This window comes from Mytilus edulis, chromosome 13 (assembly GCF_963676685.1).
Source record: "Mytilus edulis chromosome 13, xbMytEdul2.2, whole genome shotgun sequence".
Classification (NCBI taxonomy): Eukaryota; Metazoa; Mollusca; class Bivalvia; order Mytilida; family Mytilidae; genus Mytilus; species Mytilus edulis.
The window spans coordinates 57,289,084-57,306,957 of NC_092356.1; the positions used below are offsets into that span (position 1 = coordinate 57,289,084).

The 17,874-nt window shown below is 32.8% G+C and overlaps 1 protein-coding gene across 1 annotated transcript; it reads left to right on the forward strand.

Moving 5' to 3' along the window:
• The first annotated feature begins 10,200 nt into the window (after positions 1-10,200).
• On the forward strand, positions 10,201-11,660 carry LOC139500424 (uncharacterized). Its single transcript, XM_071289162.1, has one exon. The coding sequence runs from the start codon at positions 10,212-10,214 to the stop codon at positions 11,658-11,660; it is 1,449 nt and encodes a 482-aa protein (XP_071145263.1). The 5' UTR covers positions 10,201-10,211.
• Positions 11,661-17,874: the final 6,214 nt, after the last annotated feature.

The window sequence follows — 17,874 nt, forward strand, 5'->3', positions numbered from 1 at the left end:
ATCAAGGCTCGTAGCGATTTACTCCTGTTTCGGAACGTGTATACGAATGAGCACAAAAATTGAACTGTGATGTAAACAGTATTAAGAACAATCGAATGGACGCAAGATAATAATAGAAAATAAAATCACAAAATACTGAACTCAGAGGAAAATTCAAAACGGAAAGTCCCTAATCAAATGGCAAAGTCAAGCTCAAACACATCAAACGAATGGATAACAACTGTCATATTCCTGACATTACCATGCATTTTCTAATTAAGAAAATGGTGGATTGAACCTGGTTTTATAGCTATCTTAACAGCTCACTTGTATGTCAGTGACATAAATTAAAAATAGTAGATGAATGTTGAAGTATAGTATACGTTAATCTATTCGTGTTATTTATACACATGTATTTGTAGCGGCCATTGCAGTATATATTATAAACACTTGATCCACCTGAACATGACGGTGAGTATCAAAAACGCGATTAAATCTACAAACTAGAGGATTTTCTCACTTTATTAAACTCGGAAAATGAAAACTTGGCAAATTAAATGAAAAATACTGGGAAAAAGATGTAATAACGATGTGTGGTGGACACATCTCCCATAAGTTGAACGATAATTTGTAAAATTCTTTTTAAAATGTTTTATATAATTAGTTGTTAACATATGCTTACAAGTCCTACACAGAGCACATAGAGGTGTTTTTAGTTACACAGTGTGGAATTGTCCTAATCCGAAAATTTCCCATGTCAATACAATTCATATAGGACAATTGCACACACTGTGTAACGAATTAATCCTGATTTTGTTAAACTACAAATTTATGTATTCAAATTAAATTGTTAGACATATTTAAACTAAAACTGTAATAAATGAAAAATATGAGAACTATAAAGCAACTAATTTTTTTATTAGGTCAATAGTATAAGGGAGATAATTCGAATTTACTTAATAAAACATCGTACTGAAATTTATTTGGACAATATCAGCTAATCAAATTGGGAGAAATTTCTCTCAATCAGGATAATATCATTTATCAGCAAAAAATAAAGATTTTGTCATTAAAAAAAAAACATAGACAAAACAGCGGTTAATTATGTCCTACAAAACCAGTGATAAGTTATCAACTTGATGACAAGGAAATAGAAGCAATAAAGATTTCATTCCAAATTCATTACTATAAAAAATCTTCTGAAAGTGTATCTGTGTCTGACAAATCTTAGATAATGACACTATTCCTATTTTATCAAAACTAGTTATCTCTAATTTTCCAGATGCAGTAACACAACACAAGATGTTTTATAGTCATGGAATTGGAATGAATTATTAATTGTGGCAATTTTTCTGTAATCAAATTGATACCTTATCAATGCATGTGTATGGTCATATGAATTGTTCTATTATCATGTTTATTTTCTGGTTTTAATGTCAAACCGGAACCTTTTGTTCTGATAAATGGTAACCCTTTTATGTTAAATATACCATAAATAATGATTATTTATTATTTACATATAAAAGAGAGGCAAAAGATACCAAAGGGACATTCACACTTATAAGTCGAAATATAAAACAGAAATCAAGGTCTCATATTTAATACTAGTACATAGAAGTGTTCTTATTTATCGACAAATAGTTCAGAATCTAGCTATGAACAAAAACCACAAGTCCAGCAATTCATAAGTATGTATTAATTTAAGAAGATACGGTTGTTCAGGCTTTTGTATTAAGGCTGGAATAATCTGTATCCGATGTCATAAAGATTTTAGATTTGATAAAATGAAGTTTATATCCCAAATAAAAAATAGACATTTTATCTTTCTAATGAGTCATAACAGCAGAGTAGGTGGGTTTGGATTGAAAATTTTAAATTAAAGTACTTGACGAAAAAAAAAGCTATCTATGGTTATTACACCTCAACCTCTGAAAATGTCTACCCATCTAGGTACTATTTTAATATATCATTTTTATGCCCCACCTACGATAGTATAGGGGCATTATGTTTTCTGGTCTGTGCGTCCGTCCGTCCGTTCGTTCGTCCGTTCGTTCGTCCGTCTGTCCCGCTTCAGGTTAAAGTTTTTGGTCAAGGTAGTTTTTGATGAAGTTGAAGTCCAATCGACTTCAAACTTAGTATACATGTTCCCTATGATATGATCTTTTTAATTTTAATGCCAAATTAGAGGGTTTACCCCAATTTCACGGTCCACTGAACATAGAAAATGATAGTGCGAGTGGGGCATTCGTGTACTGGGGACACATTCTTGTTCTAAATGTTTTGGAACAATCGGAAACAAATGAACAGACAATAATTGACAAAAGGCCTGAAAGAACATACAAGTCACGTGATACAAGTAAGCTTAATATCTAGTTAGTTCATTTGTCTTTTAAAATACAACTGTTATATAAGAATAGGAATGATTATTTGTAAATACATTAATCGGTAGATGATCTAACTTGATAGCGCGTCATCCCTACAATGGCTTCCATTTTTGCGATTGAAAACAATAAGTGGCGTAATGGGGATGTAATTTTGACGAAGTAGCTATAGAATCCTGACTATACTAGTTTGTCATCAGATGTTCAGTTTAAGAATAAATATCTTCCTTTTTCACATTTTGACTTTTTAAGATTTAAATATAACAACTAAAAATCAAGAAGTTAAAATTTTCGTAAATGGATGCCTTTTACAAGCATTTCAATAACTATGTATGTAACTTTAAAGCTGTAAAATATATACTATCTCATCAAAACAGCGACAAATTTAGAATTTATGCAATAAATAAATCCGTTTGCTAGAATTTGATGCGACTGTGATACACGTGAGAGGTTTATGTAGCTATAAAACCAGGTTTAATCCACTGTTTTGACACAAGAAAATGCCTGTACAAAGTCAGGAATATGACAGTTGTTATCAATTCGTTTGATGTGTTTAAGCTTTTGGTATTGCCATTTGATAAGGGACTTTCCTTTTGAATTTTCTTCGGAGCTCAGTATTTTTATGATTTTCTTTTTTTCCAGAACATTATTATATATTTTGCTATACGTGTACTCTGGTCTTTCAATGAAAGCAGTTAAGGCGAAACAAATAGACTATGTATGCAGAGTTCCGAACCCATTAATTGTCACTTGATTAACAATCAATAATACTGAAGACCTTATAATCATCTGTCTGTCTGAATAACACAGTGAAGATTCACAAATGCGTTATTTTTACTATCATTGGTATTTCAAATATTCAGCACAAATTAACATGCGAATAACAACAAGAGGTTCTCAAGAGCCTGAATCGCTCACCTGGTAAACAATGCCTTCGGCCATGTTTTTATACGAAATAGAAAATAAAACACAAACTTTATTTTATACACCCTACTGATCATTCAAATGATTTTTGAAAGTTTGGTTGAATTCGGTTGAGTAGTTTTAGAGGAGAAGATTTTTTAAAGTTAGCACATATGATGAACAAATTGTGAAAAATTGTCATTAAAGGACAATAACCCCTTAAGGGGTCAATTGACAATTTTGGTCATATTAACTTATTTGTAGATCTTACTTTGCTGATCATTTTTGCTGTTTACAGTTTATCTTTATCTATAATAATATTCAAGATAATGACCAAAAACTGCAAAATTTCATCAAAATTACCAATTAAGTGGCAGCAACCCAACAATGGGTTGTTTGATTCATCTGAAAATTTCAGGGCTGATAGATCTTGACCTAATGAACATTTTTACCACGTGTCAGATTTGCTTTAAATGCTTTAGTTTTTGAAATACATGTATAAGCCAGAAACTGCATTTGACCCCTATGTTCTATTTTAAGTAACGGCGGCCATGTTTTTTGACGGATCAAAAATCGAAGCACAAACTTTGTGCAGGATAATCTAAGGAACTATCATGCTAAGTTTCATCCAAATCCATTCAATAGTTTCAGAGGAGAAGATTTTTTAAAGTTAGCAAATATGATGAACAAATTGTGAAAAATTGTCATTAAAGGACATTTACCCCTTAAGGGGTCAATTGACAATTTTGGTCATATTAACCTATTTGTAGATCTTACTTTGCTGATCATTTTTGCTGTTTACAGTTTATCTTTATCTATAATGATATTCAAGATAATGACCAAAAACTGCAAAATTTCATTAAAATTACCAATTAAGTGGCAGCAACCCAACAATGGTTTGTTTGATTCGTCTGAAAATTTCAGGGCTGATAGATCTTGACCTAATGAACATTTTTACCCCATGTCAGATTTGCTCTAAATGCTTTCGTTTTTGAGATATAAGCCAAAAACTGCATTTGACCCCTATGTTCTATTTAAAGTAAGGGCGGCCATGTTTTTTGACGGATCAAAAATCAAAGCACACACTTTGTGCAGGATAATCTAAGGAACAATCAGTTTAAGTTTCATTCAAATCCATTCAGTAGTTTCAGAGGAGAAGATGTTTGAAAAATTGTTAACGACGACGTCGACGACGACGACGGACGCCAAGTGATGAGAAAAGCTCACATGGCCTTTTAGGCCAGGTGAGCTAATAAAAGGAGTTGTAATTAATTTTTTTTTTCGAACATTTAAAAATACAACAACAAAAAAATGGTCACAATGAAACATACGCTGAAATATTTGAGTTTATTTCTACTATATAAGAATAGCACACGCTAAAATATGAGGCCTGCTTTTTTCATGATTTCAAATATTCAGCAGGAAGGAAGATGTTGTGATCTAACAGTTTAACATATGCATAGATGAGTTGTGATTTGAAATTTTGATTTTTAACATCAAAATTGTTAACAAGAGTGCACAATCAGATATCAACTTGCTATAGCCTTTTGCTTTAAGTATTTTAGAATTATAATGAATGTTAAAAAGGCCAAAAAAGGTACGAAGTTGAAGAGCATTGAGGACCAAACATTCCTAAAAGTTTTGTCAAATACAGCTAAGGTAATCTATTCCTGAGGTAGAAAACCGTAGTATTTCAAAAATTCTAAATTTTGTTAACAGTTAATTTGTAATTAACATAAATTATGAACATATCAATGATAACTCAAGTCAACACAGAAGTGCTGACTACTGGGCTTAAGCTCTTCCATTGTTTTGCTTCTGATACATTCTAAATTTTCAAATATTTGGTTTCAGCTTTCCATGAGAAGGTAAATCCAGCTCTTAAACAATATTTATCATAATCTTTTTCCTGGGTACGTTTAAAATGAATGCAAATGTAGTTATTGTTGAAAAATGCAATCACAAAAGAGGGACGAAAGATGCAAGAGGGAAAGTCAAACTCATAGATTGAAAATGCGCGAAAATATAATGTATTGTTTACAACAGTTGTGGAGGATCATCTATCAGAACATGTCGAAGTATTCCATTATATAAGCCAATCAATGAAAGAAGACAAGGCGAAACAAATATACTTGGTATGCATAATATCTCTTCCACTTATAGTCACTTGATTCACAATCAATATCACTGATGACCTTATAATTATCTGTCCTCCTTATTAACATGGCGAAGAAACAACAGATGACCTTATAATTATCTGTCCTCCTTATTAACATGGCGAAGAAACCACAGATGACCTTATACTTATCTGTCTTTCTTATTAACCTTTGCGAAGGAACCACAGATCCGTCATACTAATTAACCTTATCATTCAAAAAGACCAAGTAATTTTCTACTGTTGATTATAAATGTCATCGGTTTTTAATATACACTACAGTGTAATCAATGACTTTGCTTTAATATATAATTGCTTAATAACGATTGCTAAAGAATGATAAGGAATTATAATGATAAATATATGCAATTAATATTATCATCCCAAAAGGGAAAACTGTACTAGGCACAAAGTCTTTAGACAAATAATTTAAGTGTTGTATCAGATTATCTCACGAACGTTATAGGTATTGAACATGTATTCGAAATAGGTAATTTCACATTTTTGACAATAATAATTATGTCGACTGTTTACACAGAATAAAAACAAAAGTTCTCTAAGGCAAGATTAATATCTATAATGTATGTTTAAGGCGATCAGTTTCCAATTGAAGACTGTTCGTATTTCCGTTTACTAAACGTGGCTGTTGGAACTTTAAAATCGAATTTACAAACCGTCTCACTATCAATGGCTATGATACAGATATAGATAGTACGACATCCCATTTCATTTATCTCTGCGATCTTCGGTACAATCAGTTATCAAAGGTTTCAGGATTATAATTCAATACGCCAGACGCGTGTTCCGTCTACATAAGACTCATCAGTGACACTCAGATCAAAATAGTTGTAAAGCCAAACAATTACAAAGTTGAAGAGCAATTTTGTCTCTGCTGTAGTAATGGCAGTTACTCCTTCATTAAACGTTACCAGCAAGCATTGTTCAGATTCTTAACACGTCTCCATTCGACCAGACGTAGATAATGTTTGGTGAATACTGCAAAATGGTTGGTTTAAAGTAAAGATCTAGGTGAGGAATATGTCATTGTTTGAATATTGATGTTATTGTTCTCACAATAAAATAGTGTCTAGAATGAGTAAAAACGTAATCTGCCTTCTGTTTTAATGACATATTTGGAATTTAACTAGTTGTCTTGATTTCATGATCCAGGAACCAGATGCCTTACATTCATTATTTCTAAAATCTCTGTCTTTGAATGTTTTGAACACACGATGTATTAAGCTTCGTCAAATGGCGTTGGCGCGTTCTGTCCTGGTAAAGCGGTGATTCTCTCATTGGTCCCACCAATCGACGAAATTGGTATCCACGAAAATAAATGATTCAAAAGTGACTGTTCCACCTCTCCTGAAAATTATAAACACGAAAAATCTGTCAAAAAAGCAATGAATTTGGTCAGGTTAGCCTAATGGTTGTTGTCTTAAGGCATTTTTCGAGGTGAACAATTTGCTTATGAATATATATTATTATAATGAAACTCCGTTTTAATTTTTTGGTCACAGCGAACTCTGTGTGATTCTAGACTTTGGTCAATGACGTGACACCCTTTTATGACATCTCTTCCAATTGAGAATAAAATATGGCAATCAGTTGAAAGCTTGAAGACATAATCTTTCTATCAGTTTAGTAAAAGTCTGGAGCTGGCATGTCAGAAACTGCTAGTAGTCCTTTATTAATTTATGTATCATTGTCATTTTGTTTAGTTTCTTTTGTTACCTTTTCTGATATCGGACTCATAGACAAATAATTTAAGTGTTGTATCAGATTATCTCACGAACGTTATAGGTATTGAACATGTATTCGAAATAGGTAATTTCACATTTTTGACAATAATAATTATGTCGACTGTTTACACAGAATAAAAACAAAAGTTCTCTAAGGCAAGATTAATATCTGCAATGTATGTTTAAGGCGATCAGTTTCCAATTGAAGACTGTTCGTATTTCCGTTTACTAAACGTGGCTGTTGGAACTTTAAAATCGAATTTACAAACCGTCTCACTATCAATGGCTATGATACAGATATAGATAGTACGACATCCCATTTCATTTATCTCTGCGATCTTCGGTACAATCAGTTATCAAAGGTTTCAGGATTATAATTCAATACGCCAGACGCGTGTTCCGTCTACATAAGACTCATCAGTGACACTCAGATCAAAATAGTTGTAAAGCCAAACAATTACAAAGTTGAAGAGCAATTTTGTCTCTGCTGTAGTAATGGCAGTTACTCCTTCATTAAACGTTACCAGCAAGCACTGTTCAGATTCTTAACACGTCTCCATTCGACCAGACGTAGATAATGTTTGGTGAATACTGCAAAATGGTTGGTTTAAAGTAAAGATCTAGGTGAGGAATATGTCATTGTTTGAATATTGATGTTGTTGTTCTCACAATAAAATAGTGTCTAGAATGAGTAAAAACGTAATCTGCCTTCTGTTTTAATGACATTTTTGGAATTTAACTAGTTGTCTTGATTTCATGATCCAGGAACTAGATGCCTGACATTCATTATTTCTAAAATCTCTGTCTTTGAATGTTTTGAACACACGATGTATTAAGCTTCGTCAAATGGCGTTGGCGCGTTCTGTCCTGGTAAAGCGGTGATTCTCTCATTGGTTCCACCAATCGACGAAATTGGTATCCACGAAAATAAATGATTCAAAAGTGACTGTTCCACCTCTCCTGAAAATTATAAACTCGAAAAATCTGTCAAAAAAGCAATGAATTTGGTCAGGTTAGCCTAATGGTTGTTGTCTTAAGGCATTTTTCGAGGTGAACAATTTGCTTATGAATATATATTATTATAATGAAACTCCGTTTTAATTTTTTGGTCACAGCGAACTCTGTGTGATTCTAGACTTTGGTCAATGACGTGACACCCTTTTATGACATCTCTTCCAATTGAGAATAAAATATGGCAATCAGTTGAAAGCTTGAAGACATAATCTTTCTATCAGTTTAGTAAAAGTCTGGAGCTGGCATGTCAGAAACTGCTAGTAGTCCTTTATTAATTTATGTATCATTGTCATTTTGTTTAGTTTCTTTTGTTACCTTTTCTGATATCGGACTCATAGTCCAGCTGAAGCACGCCTCCGTGTGCAGTATTTTCGTGCTGTATTGCAGGCCCATTGGTGGCCTTCGGCTGTTTTCTGCTATTTGGTCGACTGTCTTTTGATACATTCTCAATTTCCATTCTCAATTTTATTTCTTTGAATTATTTCAAGAAATGATAAAACGAAACTTTTTTCACCGTGTATTTATTCCCTAACATAAATGCGAAAAGACTTAATATGTTGATGAGCGCTTGTTTATCCCATAACCTGGGTCAGAAGTGTATGAAGATGTAGTTTTATCTTTAAATATGCAAAATTTTAGGTATTAATGCTCCTCCTAATGTTGTTTTTATACCGTCAGAAAAATCTTCAACTCAATCGTTTTGGATGTAATCTTCCAGTGTAGATGGACGTTCATTTTTTTATTTTCGTAACTTTTGTGTGATTGGTTTCCCAAAATTATAACACAAGCGGACGTTCCCACGGACCACAAGTTCCATTTATTCTTTCCATCATAATAACCTATATTTATATAACGTCTCCACAATGGGAAAATAAAAGTGCCCGTGAATTAGTCTATAAGTTATATAAATGGTAAGTTCAGCAAATTCAGACGACCTATTCTAAGAGTTATAATTACATATATGCAATGTAAAACTTTATCCCCTAATCATTGTAGAGGTATCGGATCTAAATAAGACACGAAATCATTACAACTTTTAATCAAAATGTCAACAAACACATTTGCCAATGTTGATTAACTTCATTTGTAAGTGCTATCTCTGTATATACTGCTGTAATTCCAATTTGTTTTTTGAGGCATTGGCCGTAACATTTCTATACAGCAATGTTAGATAGGTTTCGTAATAAGACAATGTCCCTTGTGGCCGTCAATGTATGGAATAATTGTGTTTGTGTCAGCTTTTTATGACTTTATCAAACTCATCAAAAGAGTATTACAAAGTTATGGACCGTTAAAATTTCATTATAGAAATTTTCCCTCGATTACATCCTCATTTTGTGTTGCTAAGTCCGCAATTTTTCTCCGAATGTTTCGTTATTGTAAGAAACAAATTAATATCGAATGATGAACTGTTAAGAACTCATCAAGCTTGATGAAACCTGAAGCTTTATGTCAAAGGAACCAAATTACCCATAATGCAATATAATGGGTGTACCTATTTGTTGAAATGGATTAAGTGTTGTACGTTTAGGAGCTATAATTTGTAAATGTCTAGCGTCCGGTGATTACTATAGACAAATTATCTTATACTTTATTATTGTATTTCCGGCAACATAGCAAACTAAAGATACGATGCAGAAGCAAACAGAGTGTGGTATTTTTTTTTTATATTTAACCGACATTTGATAGTTTTGTGGTGTAATGGACAACGTATTTATCAAGGTTAATTAAACAACCTGTTTGTTCCTTTTGCTTAAATGCTGATATGTAAATGGGTACTTTGTTTTCACTTCTTTCGATCTCTAATTATTTGGTAATTTGTGAGAACCAGCTAACAATATTTAATTTCGTCAGACCAGGATATGCTCTGGATATTTGTCAAGACAGAGCTAGTGAAATTACTCCATTTTTATTACTTTTTATAGTGATTAATACCGGTAATTGTGGCCGTTTCACGTGACATGTATTGTACAGACTTTGTGATTAATGTGTAAATGGTCAGACAGACTTTTCCTGATATTTATTTTCACAAGAGCAATGTTAAGCAACAATACGACAGTTAATTCGGTGGATCAACCGAAATCTGTGTATGGTATTCCGAATGAAGCTGATTTGAAATATTGTTGTTATGAGGCTTTTCTCATTCATAACTATTTATTCGCAGTCGTATATTTAATAGCCTATGCATATGGGATGTCCTTGATTATTAAATATGTCAAGCTTTTAATTCGACAAAGTCTGATGCTTACTATTTTAGTATTAGCCATTTTATCTGAAGTTTGCACCATTACGTTTTTATTGATTGACCCGTATGGTCTTTTGAAGAGAATGCCAGAAATAATCTCAACTTTCCTTTGGAAAGTACCAGACACGATAATACTATGGAATTTTTCCCTACTTCATTACTTTTTATCAAAACAAACTCGATTACACATAGGTATGCCGGAAATAAAGAATTTTAATTTGTTGTTGATGTGTTGTTTCGTCGAGTCAGTGCTTTTAGTAATATGTACAATCTTGACATGCTTTCAAGTGACTACATTTCCGCTTCCGGTAATCAACGATGGAATTGTTACCATATTTGCTTTTCTGTTACTGTCTGTTTTTATATACGGAGCACCACAGTTATCGCAATATATAAGGGAAACAAAGAAAGCAAGCAAAAGTTTTATTGAATTCAGCTCATTTAGGAAGAGAGAGGAGTTTAAAACTTCTCCATTATTAGATACTTACCAGAAACGACTGAACTTTCCAAAGATAAGGAAATCCGAAAGTTCTTTTAGGAAGATATCACTGACAAGTTTTTCTGACTCTTCTGTAATTGAAGGAAAGGTACCAGTTGAAAAACATCAGGCCATATCAAAGACGATAAAACGTCCCTGCAATTTAAACATAAAGCCAAATTGTTTTACTGATGATGTTCTAAACTTCGGAGAAAATGCACAAAGTAGGAAGATGAAAAACGAAGATTCTATTCTCGATATCAGTAAAAATAACTATATAACTCCAAATACTTCAACGGACTATAAAGAATTGCCTCAGGAACAGTGTCATTGTGCTAAATTTCTTGACCTTGACAATGGAATGATACCCGAGATATACTACTTCGATGACGTTAGACATGAACATTCAAAATCTATTTCAAATGAGCAAGGGTACTTAGCTGATGGCGAATGCCATAGTCATATTTCTGAAAATAGTTCAGAGTCTAGAAGCAAATCATTTGACACTGAACAAACAGCATCGGAAAACAATCGAACAAAGAAAGCAGGATTTCCGGTTTCGATTTCATTTTTAAGTTTGTACAGGGTACGACAATTTAAAATGTTACAACGAATGTTAAAAGTATGCTATATCCAAACATTTTCTTTGGGAATTTTGATTATATGTAAGCTTTATATTATATTCGGTGAATATGGAGGGATATTTTATACCAGACGTTTAAAACCTGTACCATGGCTTGTGTTCCAGTCCTTATACAGGTAATTAACAATTAACATACTACCATTTAACAATTAACATACTATCATTTAACAATTAACATAATATCATTTAACAATTATATTCAATATGCAGCAAATAAAAGAACTTCATATATATGATAAATAAACTCATCATGAATATCAGGATTGAAATTTTGTATTTGCGCCAGACGTGCGTTTCATCTACGAGTTGTCATTTTAATATTATATTTCACATGGCTATAAAAGAGGGAGGTTTGGCATGCCACAAAACCAGGTTCAACCCACCATTTTTTTCTTTAAAAATGTCCTGTACCAAGTGAGGAATATGGCCATTGTTATTTTATAGTTCGTTTCTGTGTGTGTGTTACATTTTAACGTAGCGTCGTTTGTTTTCTCTTATTTTTGAATGTAAATTCACATTGCGATAAGACGTGTCACGGTACTTGTCTATTCCAAATTCATGTATTTGGTTTTGATGTTATATTTGTTATTCTTGTGGGATTTTGTATGATGCTTGGTCCGTTTCTGTGTGTGTTACATTGTAGTGTTGTGTCGTTGTTCTCCTATTATATTTAATGCGTTTCCCTCAGTTTTAATTTGTTACCCCGATTTTGTTTTTTGTCCATGGATTTATGAGTTTGAACAGCGGTATACTACTGTTGCCTTTATTCATCTACAAAAGACTCATCAGTGACGCGCGAATTTAAATAAAGTTAAAAAGTACGAAGTAGAAGAGCATTGAGGATCGAAAAAATCCTAAAAGTTTTGCCAAATGCAGCTAAGGTAATCTATTCCTGACATTCGATCTATTCCTGACATTGTCATGGCTGGTAATCTACAAACGCAGAACATTTGGCTCTGCAATGACAACCGCGAGAGGATCTTCCGGTTGTGCTTGAGTGGAGTTATTATCACCGCTTCAAAACGTATGTACATTTATGAATCGTAATTTTCTTATTTAACTGATCGAAATATTGAAAATCGGAGAATGTTATGCTGTTGTGAATACTTTAACGAAGCGATACATGTATCATCTATTGTTGTACGTGGAGTTGAACTCCTACAAAATTAGTTGCCCCACGTGAAATTGCATAAAAAAATGACATCCCCACGTGAAATTGCAATAAAAAAGTGACATTTAAATTTTGAAATGGTTATATTTACAGATATTCAAGTTCAATTTTTTTTCGGTCAATGGGGATACATTTTGTTTTGGGCGACGTGTATGCTGTCCGCTGTGGAAAGACGTCTTAATGAATCTAAAAACTACATATTTTCATTATTTTATGCGTGAGGGGATCGGTTCTGATTGAGGACATCGTGAATGCGTGAGGGGACGTGAAATCATATCTTTATATCCAAGCTATGAGTTGTTGAAAGTTGCAAAATTTTGTTAAGATTGTTCATGGAAAAAAAAAACCATTTGAGTGCATAAATTAAGTATGAGATTGAATTTGTGAAATAAATTGTGGGAAGATAGGTTTAATAATATCTTTTACGAAGAATAAAAAAAAAAAAGAGAAAGTGTGTAAACGTTTTTCTTTTCTTGATTCAAGTAAAATTTTTTACTTTTTCCCTATCAGCCCAATATATATTTTTTACGAAAATAGTTTTCTCTCCTTTATTGTTTATTTGAAGAAGAAAAAAAGGATTGTGAAAAGATATATTTTGATTTATACAATAAACCGCCAAGTCTTTTTTTTTTGGGGGGGGGGGGGGGGCAGATTTTAGCAAATAATCGGTTTAGTTATTTGCCCAAATCTGCAAATTTTGAAACAGATTTACAATTTATTGGTTTATGCACAAACGTCATACGCCCAATAGTCCACGCATGTTTCTTATATGAATTAACAGTCTAGCCAATGAGTTGCAAATCTGTCTCAAAATTTGCAAAAATCTGCAAATTTGAAGACAGATTTGCAATTCATTAGCTGGACTGTTAAATTTATATAAAGAAAACTTTTTTTTAATTTTCATTTTTTATTGAAATCTGTACATTTGTTAGTAATGAAAACATCGAATACCGGTACCTTATCCCGGCCTCTTTAATGTTAGTAATAGATCATGCAAATATATATGTGTTATTATTTGTTAGTTCGTTTACAAAAAATATATCAGCAGTAGTTATTATAATATAATACCACATTTTTCATTTGCATTAACATGATAAAAGTTAAAAAAAAAAAAAAAAAAAAAAAAAAAAAAGCACCACAAATAAATGTATTCATCATATTAGAATAATTATTTTAACAAACATACAGATATTCTAAGTTTTATATTTTTTTTAAGAATGGAAATATTGAGGAAAAATAAGTTAAACAAACAAAATTAAAAATGATAAAAAAAAATAAAAAAATTAATACATAAAAAAAGAAAATGAAAATAAATATAACGTTCTGATGAATATTTTAAAAGAAAACTTGGTAGTCAATTTTTCAATCCAAATTTATTTAAACAAAATTTGGGTTTTCTTAATCATTTTTTTTCAAATAAGCAATTCAAGGGGAAATAACTATATTCGTAAAACATATACATTGGGCTCATAATTTTTACTTGTAGCAAGAAAACAAAATCGTTGACACAATTTTTTCTTTTGATTCTTCGTAACACATATTATGAAACCCATCTTCCCACAATTTATTTCAAAAATCTATCTCATTATTTTTGTTGCACACACATGTGTTTTTTTCATGAACAATATAACCAAAATTTAGGCAACTTTCAACAACTCATAGCTTGGATATAGGATTTCACGTCCACTCACGCATTCACGATGTCCTCATTCAGAACTGATCCCCTCACGCATAAAATAATGAAAAAAATGTAGTTTTTAGATTCATTTCTATGTCTATCAACACCGGACAGCGTACACGCCGCCAAAAACGACACCCATACCCATTGACCGTAAAAAAAACCCAAATTGAACTGGTAGGCCTGTTAATATAACCATTTCAAATTCAAATGATTTTTTTTTATGCAATTTCTCATGGAGCACTTAATTTTGAAGGACTTGAACTCAACGTACAACAGTAAATGATACAAGTATCGCTTCGTTAAAGTATACAGCATAGCATTCTCTGATTTACAATATTTCGATCAGTTGAATAAGGAAATAACGATTTAGAAATGTATATACATATTGAAGCAGTGATGATTACTCCACTCAAGCACAACTGGAAGATCCTCTCACGGTTTTCATTGCAGAACCAAATGTTCTGCGTGTGTAGATTACCAGCCGTGATTGTTAGTTGTTTTTTCTTAACGATAAACAAAGATCACAAGTAAGCTGTTACTTATCTTACTATTATTCTAGGACTATATAGTTTATTAAGCAGATTGCACATTGGCTTTTTTTTTGCAGAATCGTGATTAATTCTTTTTCCTAAATTTCTAAATAAAAATAAATTGTTTGGCAAATTGTTGATTACATGTTGTTCATATGATGTAATCACATACTGTAATAGCAAATGTACGTCGGTGAAAATATTGCTGGAATACGTAAATGCTGTAAATGAAACTACGACAAAATTGGAACTTTGAAGAAAATGAAATATTGAGATGTATAGCTAATTGGACTACAACCCAATCAAAATATTTCTCTGAAAACGAATACTGGGCAACACGAATGCCATTAAAAAATCAGGATGATCTCATGTGCTTCGCGTTGCCTTTGACAGGTATATTTATGCTATAAACTCAACATTCCGGTTTCCTAGCGAAAAATGGGCTGCAATGCCAAATCAAATTCTCAAGTATTTGATTTAGTTAAAAAAAAAAGGTGTAATGAAAAAAGCTCTATTTTTTTTTTTTACATATATAATCTTAAACCAATAAACTCACATTTAAAAAAAAATCATGATACCTCTATACATTGTACAGCTTTTCATTTATCGCTGTAGTGCTCTCTTTTTGAATTTTACTTTACATCACCGTTGATGATTAGACTTTAAAACATCTTCCCCTTGTATCCCGATATCCTGCTAAAACTGACTAAAATTTAGTAGACCAAGATCAAATCAAATTGCATTAAACTGTGTCCTGGACACATTAGATATGACTAATTGATAATTTATATGAAAATATTAAAAGGACCTTTGAATGTGAAGGATGCATCGACTACACTTTAGTCATGAATCTTTTTTTAACGGAACGCTTCTAACATTGTATTGTTGACAAGCTAATTGACATTGTTATTTGACAATCATTGTTGTTGTTCAGCAAATACAATTGGAGTATACATATAAACATGTGTTTGTCATATAATTGAGAGGTTCAGCCAGCTATAAAACTAGGTTTAATCCACCATTTCTACAAAAACAAATGCCTGAACCAGGTTAAGAATATGACAAGAATATGACACTGATATGTAATGGTAGTTATTGTGCTCTTGTTTGGAAATGACACCACAAAATGAGATTTGTCACTGGTTTAGTACTTATGTTAGATAGCAATATGATAAACTTTACCATCCCCTTTTCCTTGCTTTTTTTCAAATAAAGCGTACTGTTTGTGTCATATATGTGCATAAAAATGTAATCAGTATTTTTCATAGATTTGATATTCAGTAGTTGAATGGTTAAAGATACTTATTTTCTTTTTGCTGTATGGCAACAACTTGCATGTATTTGCTTAACAATATTGCAAAAAAAAGGCAAAGATGTCACATATTTCCCCAAAATTCGGCCCATAGTAGAATTTCAATCCCCAGGAGTGATACCTTTTCTGAAACTGTAGACGCATTTTGCAGCGAGTGTATAGTTTGTCACAGTTTATGCAAAAAAAAAAACCAACAAATTATCAAAACGTGTGCACGATGAAATGTTTGTATATAGTTAGCTCCAAATAAAAAAAATATTTGTCTTTCGTCTCCTTGTTTTTTGAAATAACGTCAAAAAGTTCGAATGAAAAAAAAATGACAGTAAGGTGACCTATAGTTGTTATTAATAATGTCTATGTCATTTGGTGTTCTGTGAAGAGCTGTCTCGTTGGCAATTGTACTACATCTTCATTTTTTATACTACAACCATTTTTGGACAAACGGAAAATACGGACAGACAAAACAGAAAATAGCCCATAAAACAGGTAAAATATAATATTGATGTTCTTATAAACCACCTTTGAAAGATAACTTAGTCATCAGCAGTCTAATAATTAATGTTATTGCACAATTACTTTCATAATTGAAAAATCCGCCCGTGCCAAAATAGCAGGATTTTTTTTTTCCGAAACACCCGAGTTCATCCAAAGTTTTCTTGGGTTTTGTGTTTCTAAGTATTTACTTTTCTACGTTATGTGGAGTGCTGTATGTCTTCTCGTCGGTTTTCGTTTTTTGCTATGGCTGACCGCTTTGTTTTCGACCTTTGAGTTTGATTGTTCCTTTGGTGTCTTTATTAAGTTATGAGAGTTACTCAGATCTGCACACACTTTTAGAGAATCGTGTAGCAGTCATGTGTTCTGGTGTATGTCCGAGTAGAGATCGAAAAGTGGTCGAATGTGGTCGCGAAGGGAACGGGTATTGGTCGAGTTGGTCTTGGATAAAATAAATATAGAAGTCGCAGTAATTTGGAAGCGATCAGACATTGGTCGAGTTGATCTGGAAATGGTCGGACATTAGTCGAGTAAAGGTCGAAATGATCGAGTACTGATCGGTAATATGTTTGTATTCCGATCAAACTCGATCTCTACACGATCCTTTCCCAATCAATTCGACCGCTATTCGACGAATTCTCGATTTCTTCTCGAGTGACTTGCTTCTCGGTCCTTAATCGATTGTTTTTGACATGTCAAAAACTCTCGGGTAGAAAGTCTAGATCGATGACGACCAAGGTAGACCATAACGAACATCCTTGTCGATTGAGTCAGACCAGTCTCCCGATCACGTAATTTGTCTTGATCGGGCTTGATCGAGATGATCTGATCGGCAGTGTGAACCTAGCTTTTAGATCGTAGTAAGTCGTAAAGGTCACTGTACCATCGTAGCGAGAGCGTAGCGAAATCGTAATTATATTCGGAAAAACTGTGCTACAATCTCATTGCGACGTTATTGCGACCTCACTACGACCATCACGTTCTCACCGCCACCCAACTACGCTTCCACTACGACTATACCACGCTGTTCACGACCAAAGTACGATTCTAGCACGCCCTTGCCGTCCTCATCACGCTCTTCTTAACCTGACTACGTTCATACTACGACCATCAAGATTCATTCTCATTGCCTTTTTTACATAAAATAT

Excerpts from the sequence above, each read along its gene's own strand:
- LOC139500424 (XM_071289162.1), top strand. The coding sequence starts at position 10,212 with ATGTTAAGCAACAATACGACAGTTAATTCGGTGGATCAACCGAAATCT.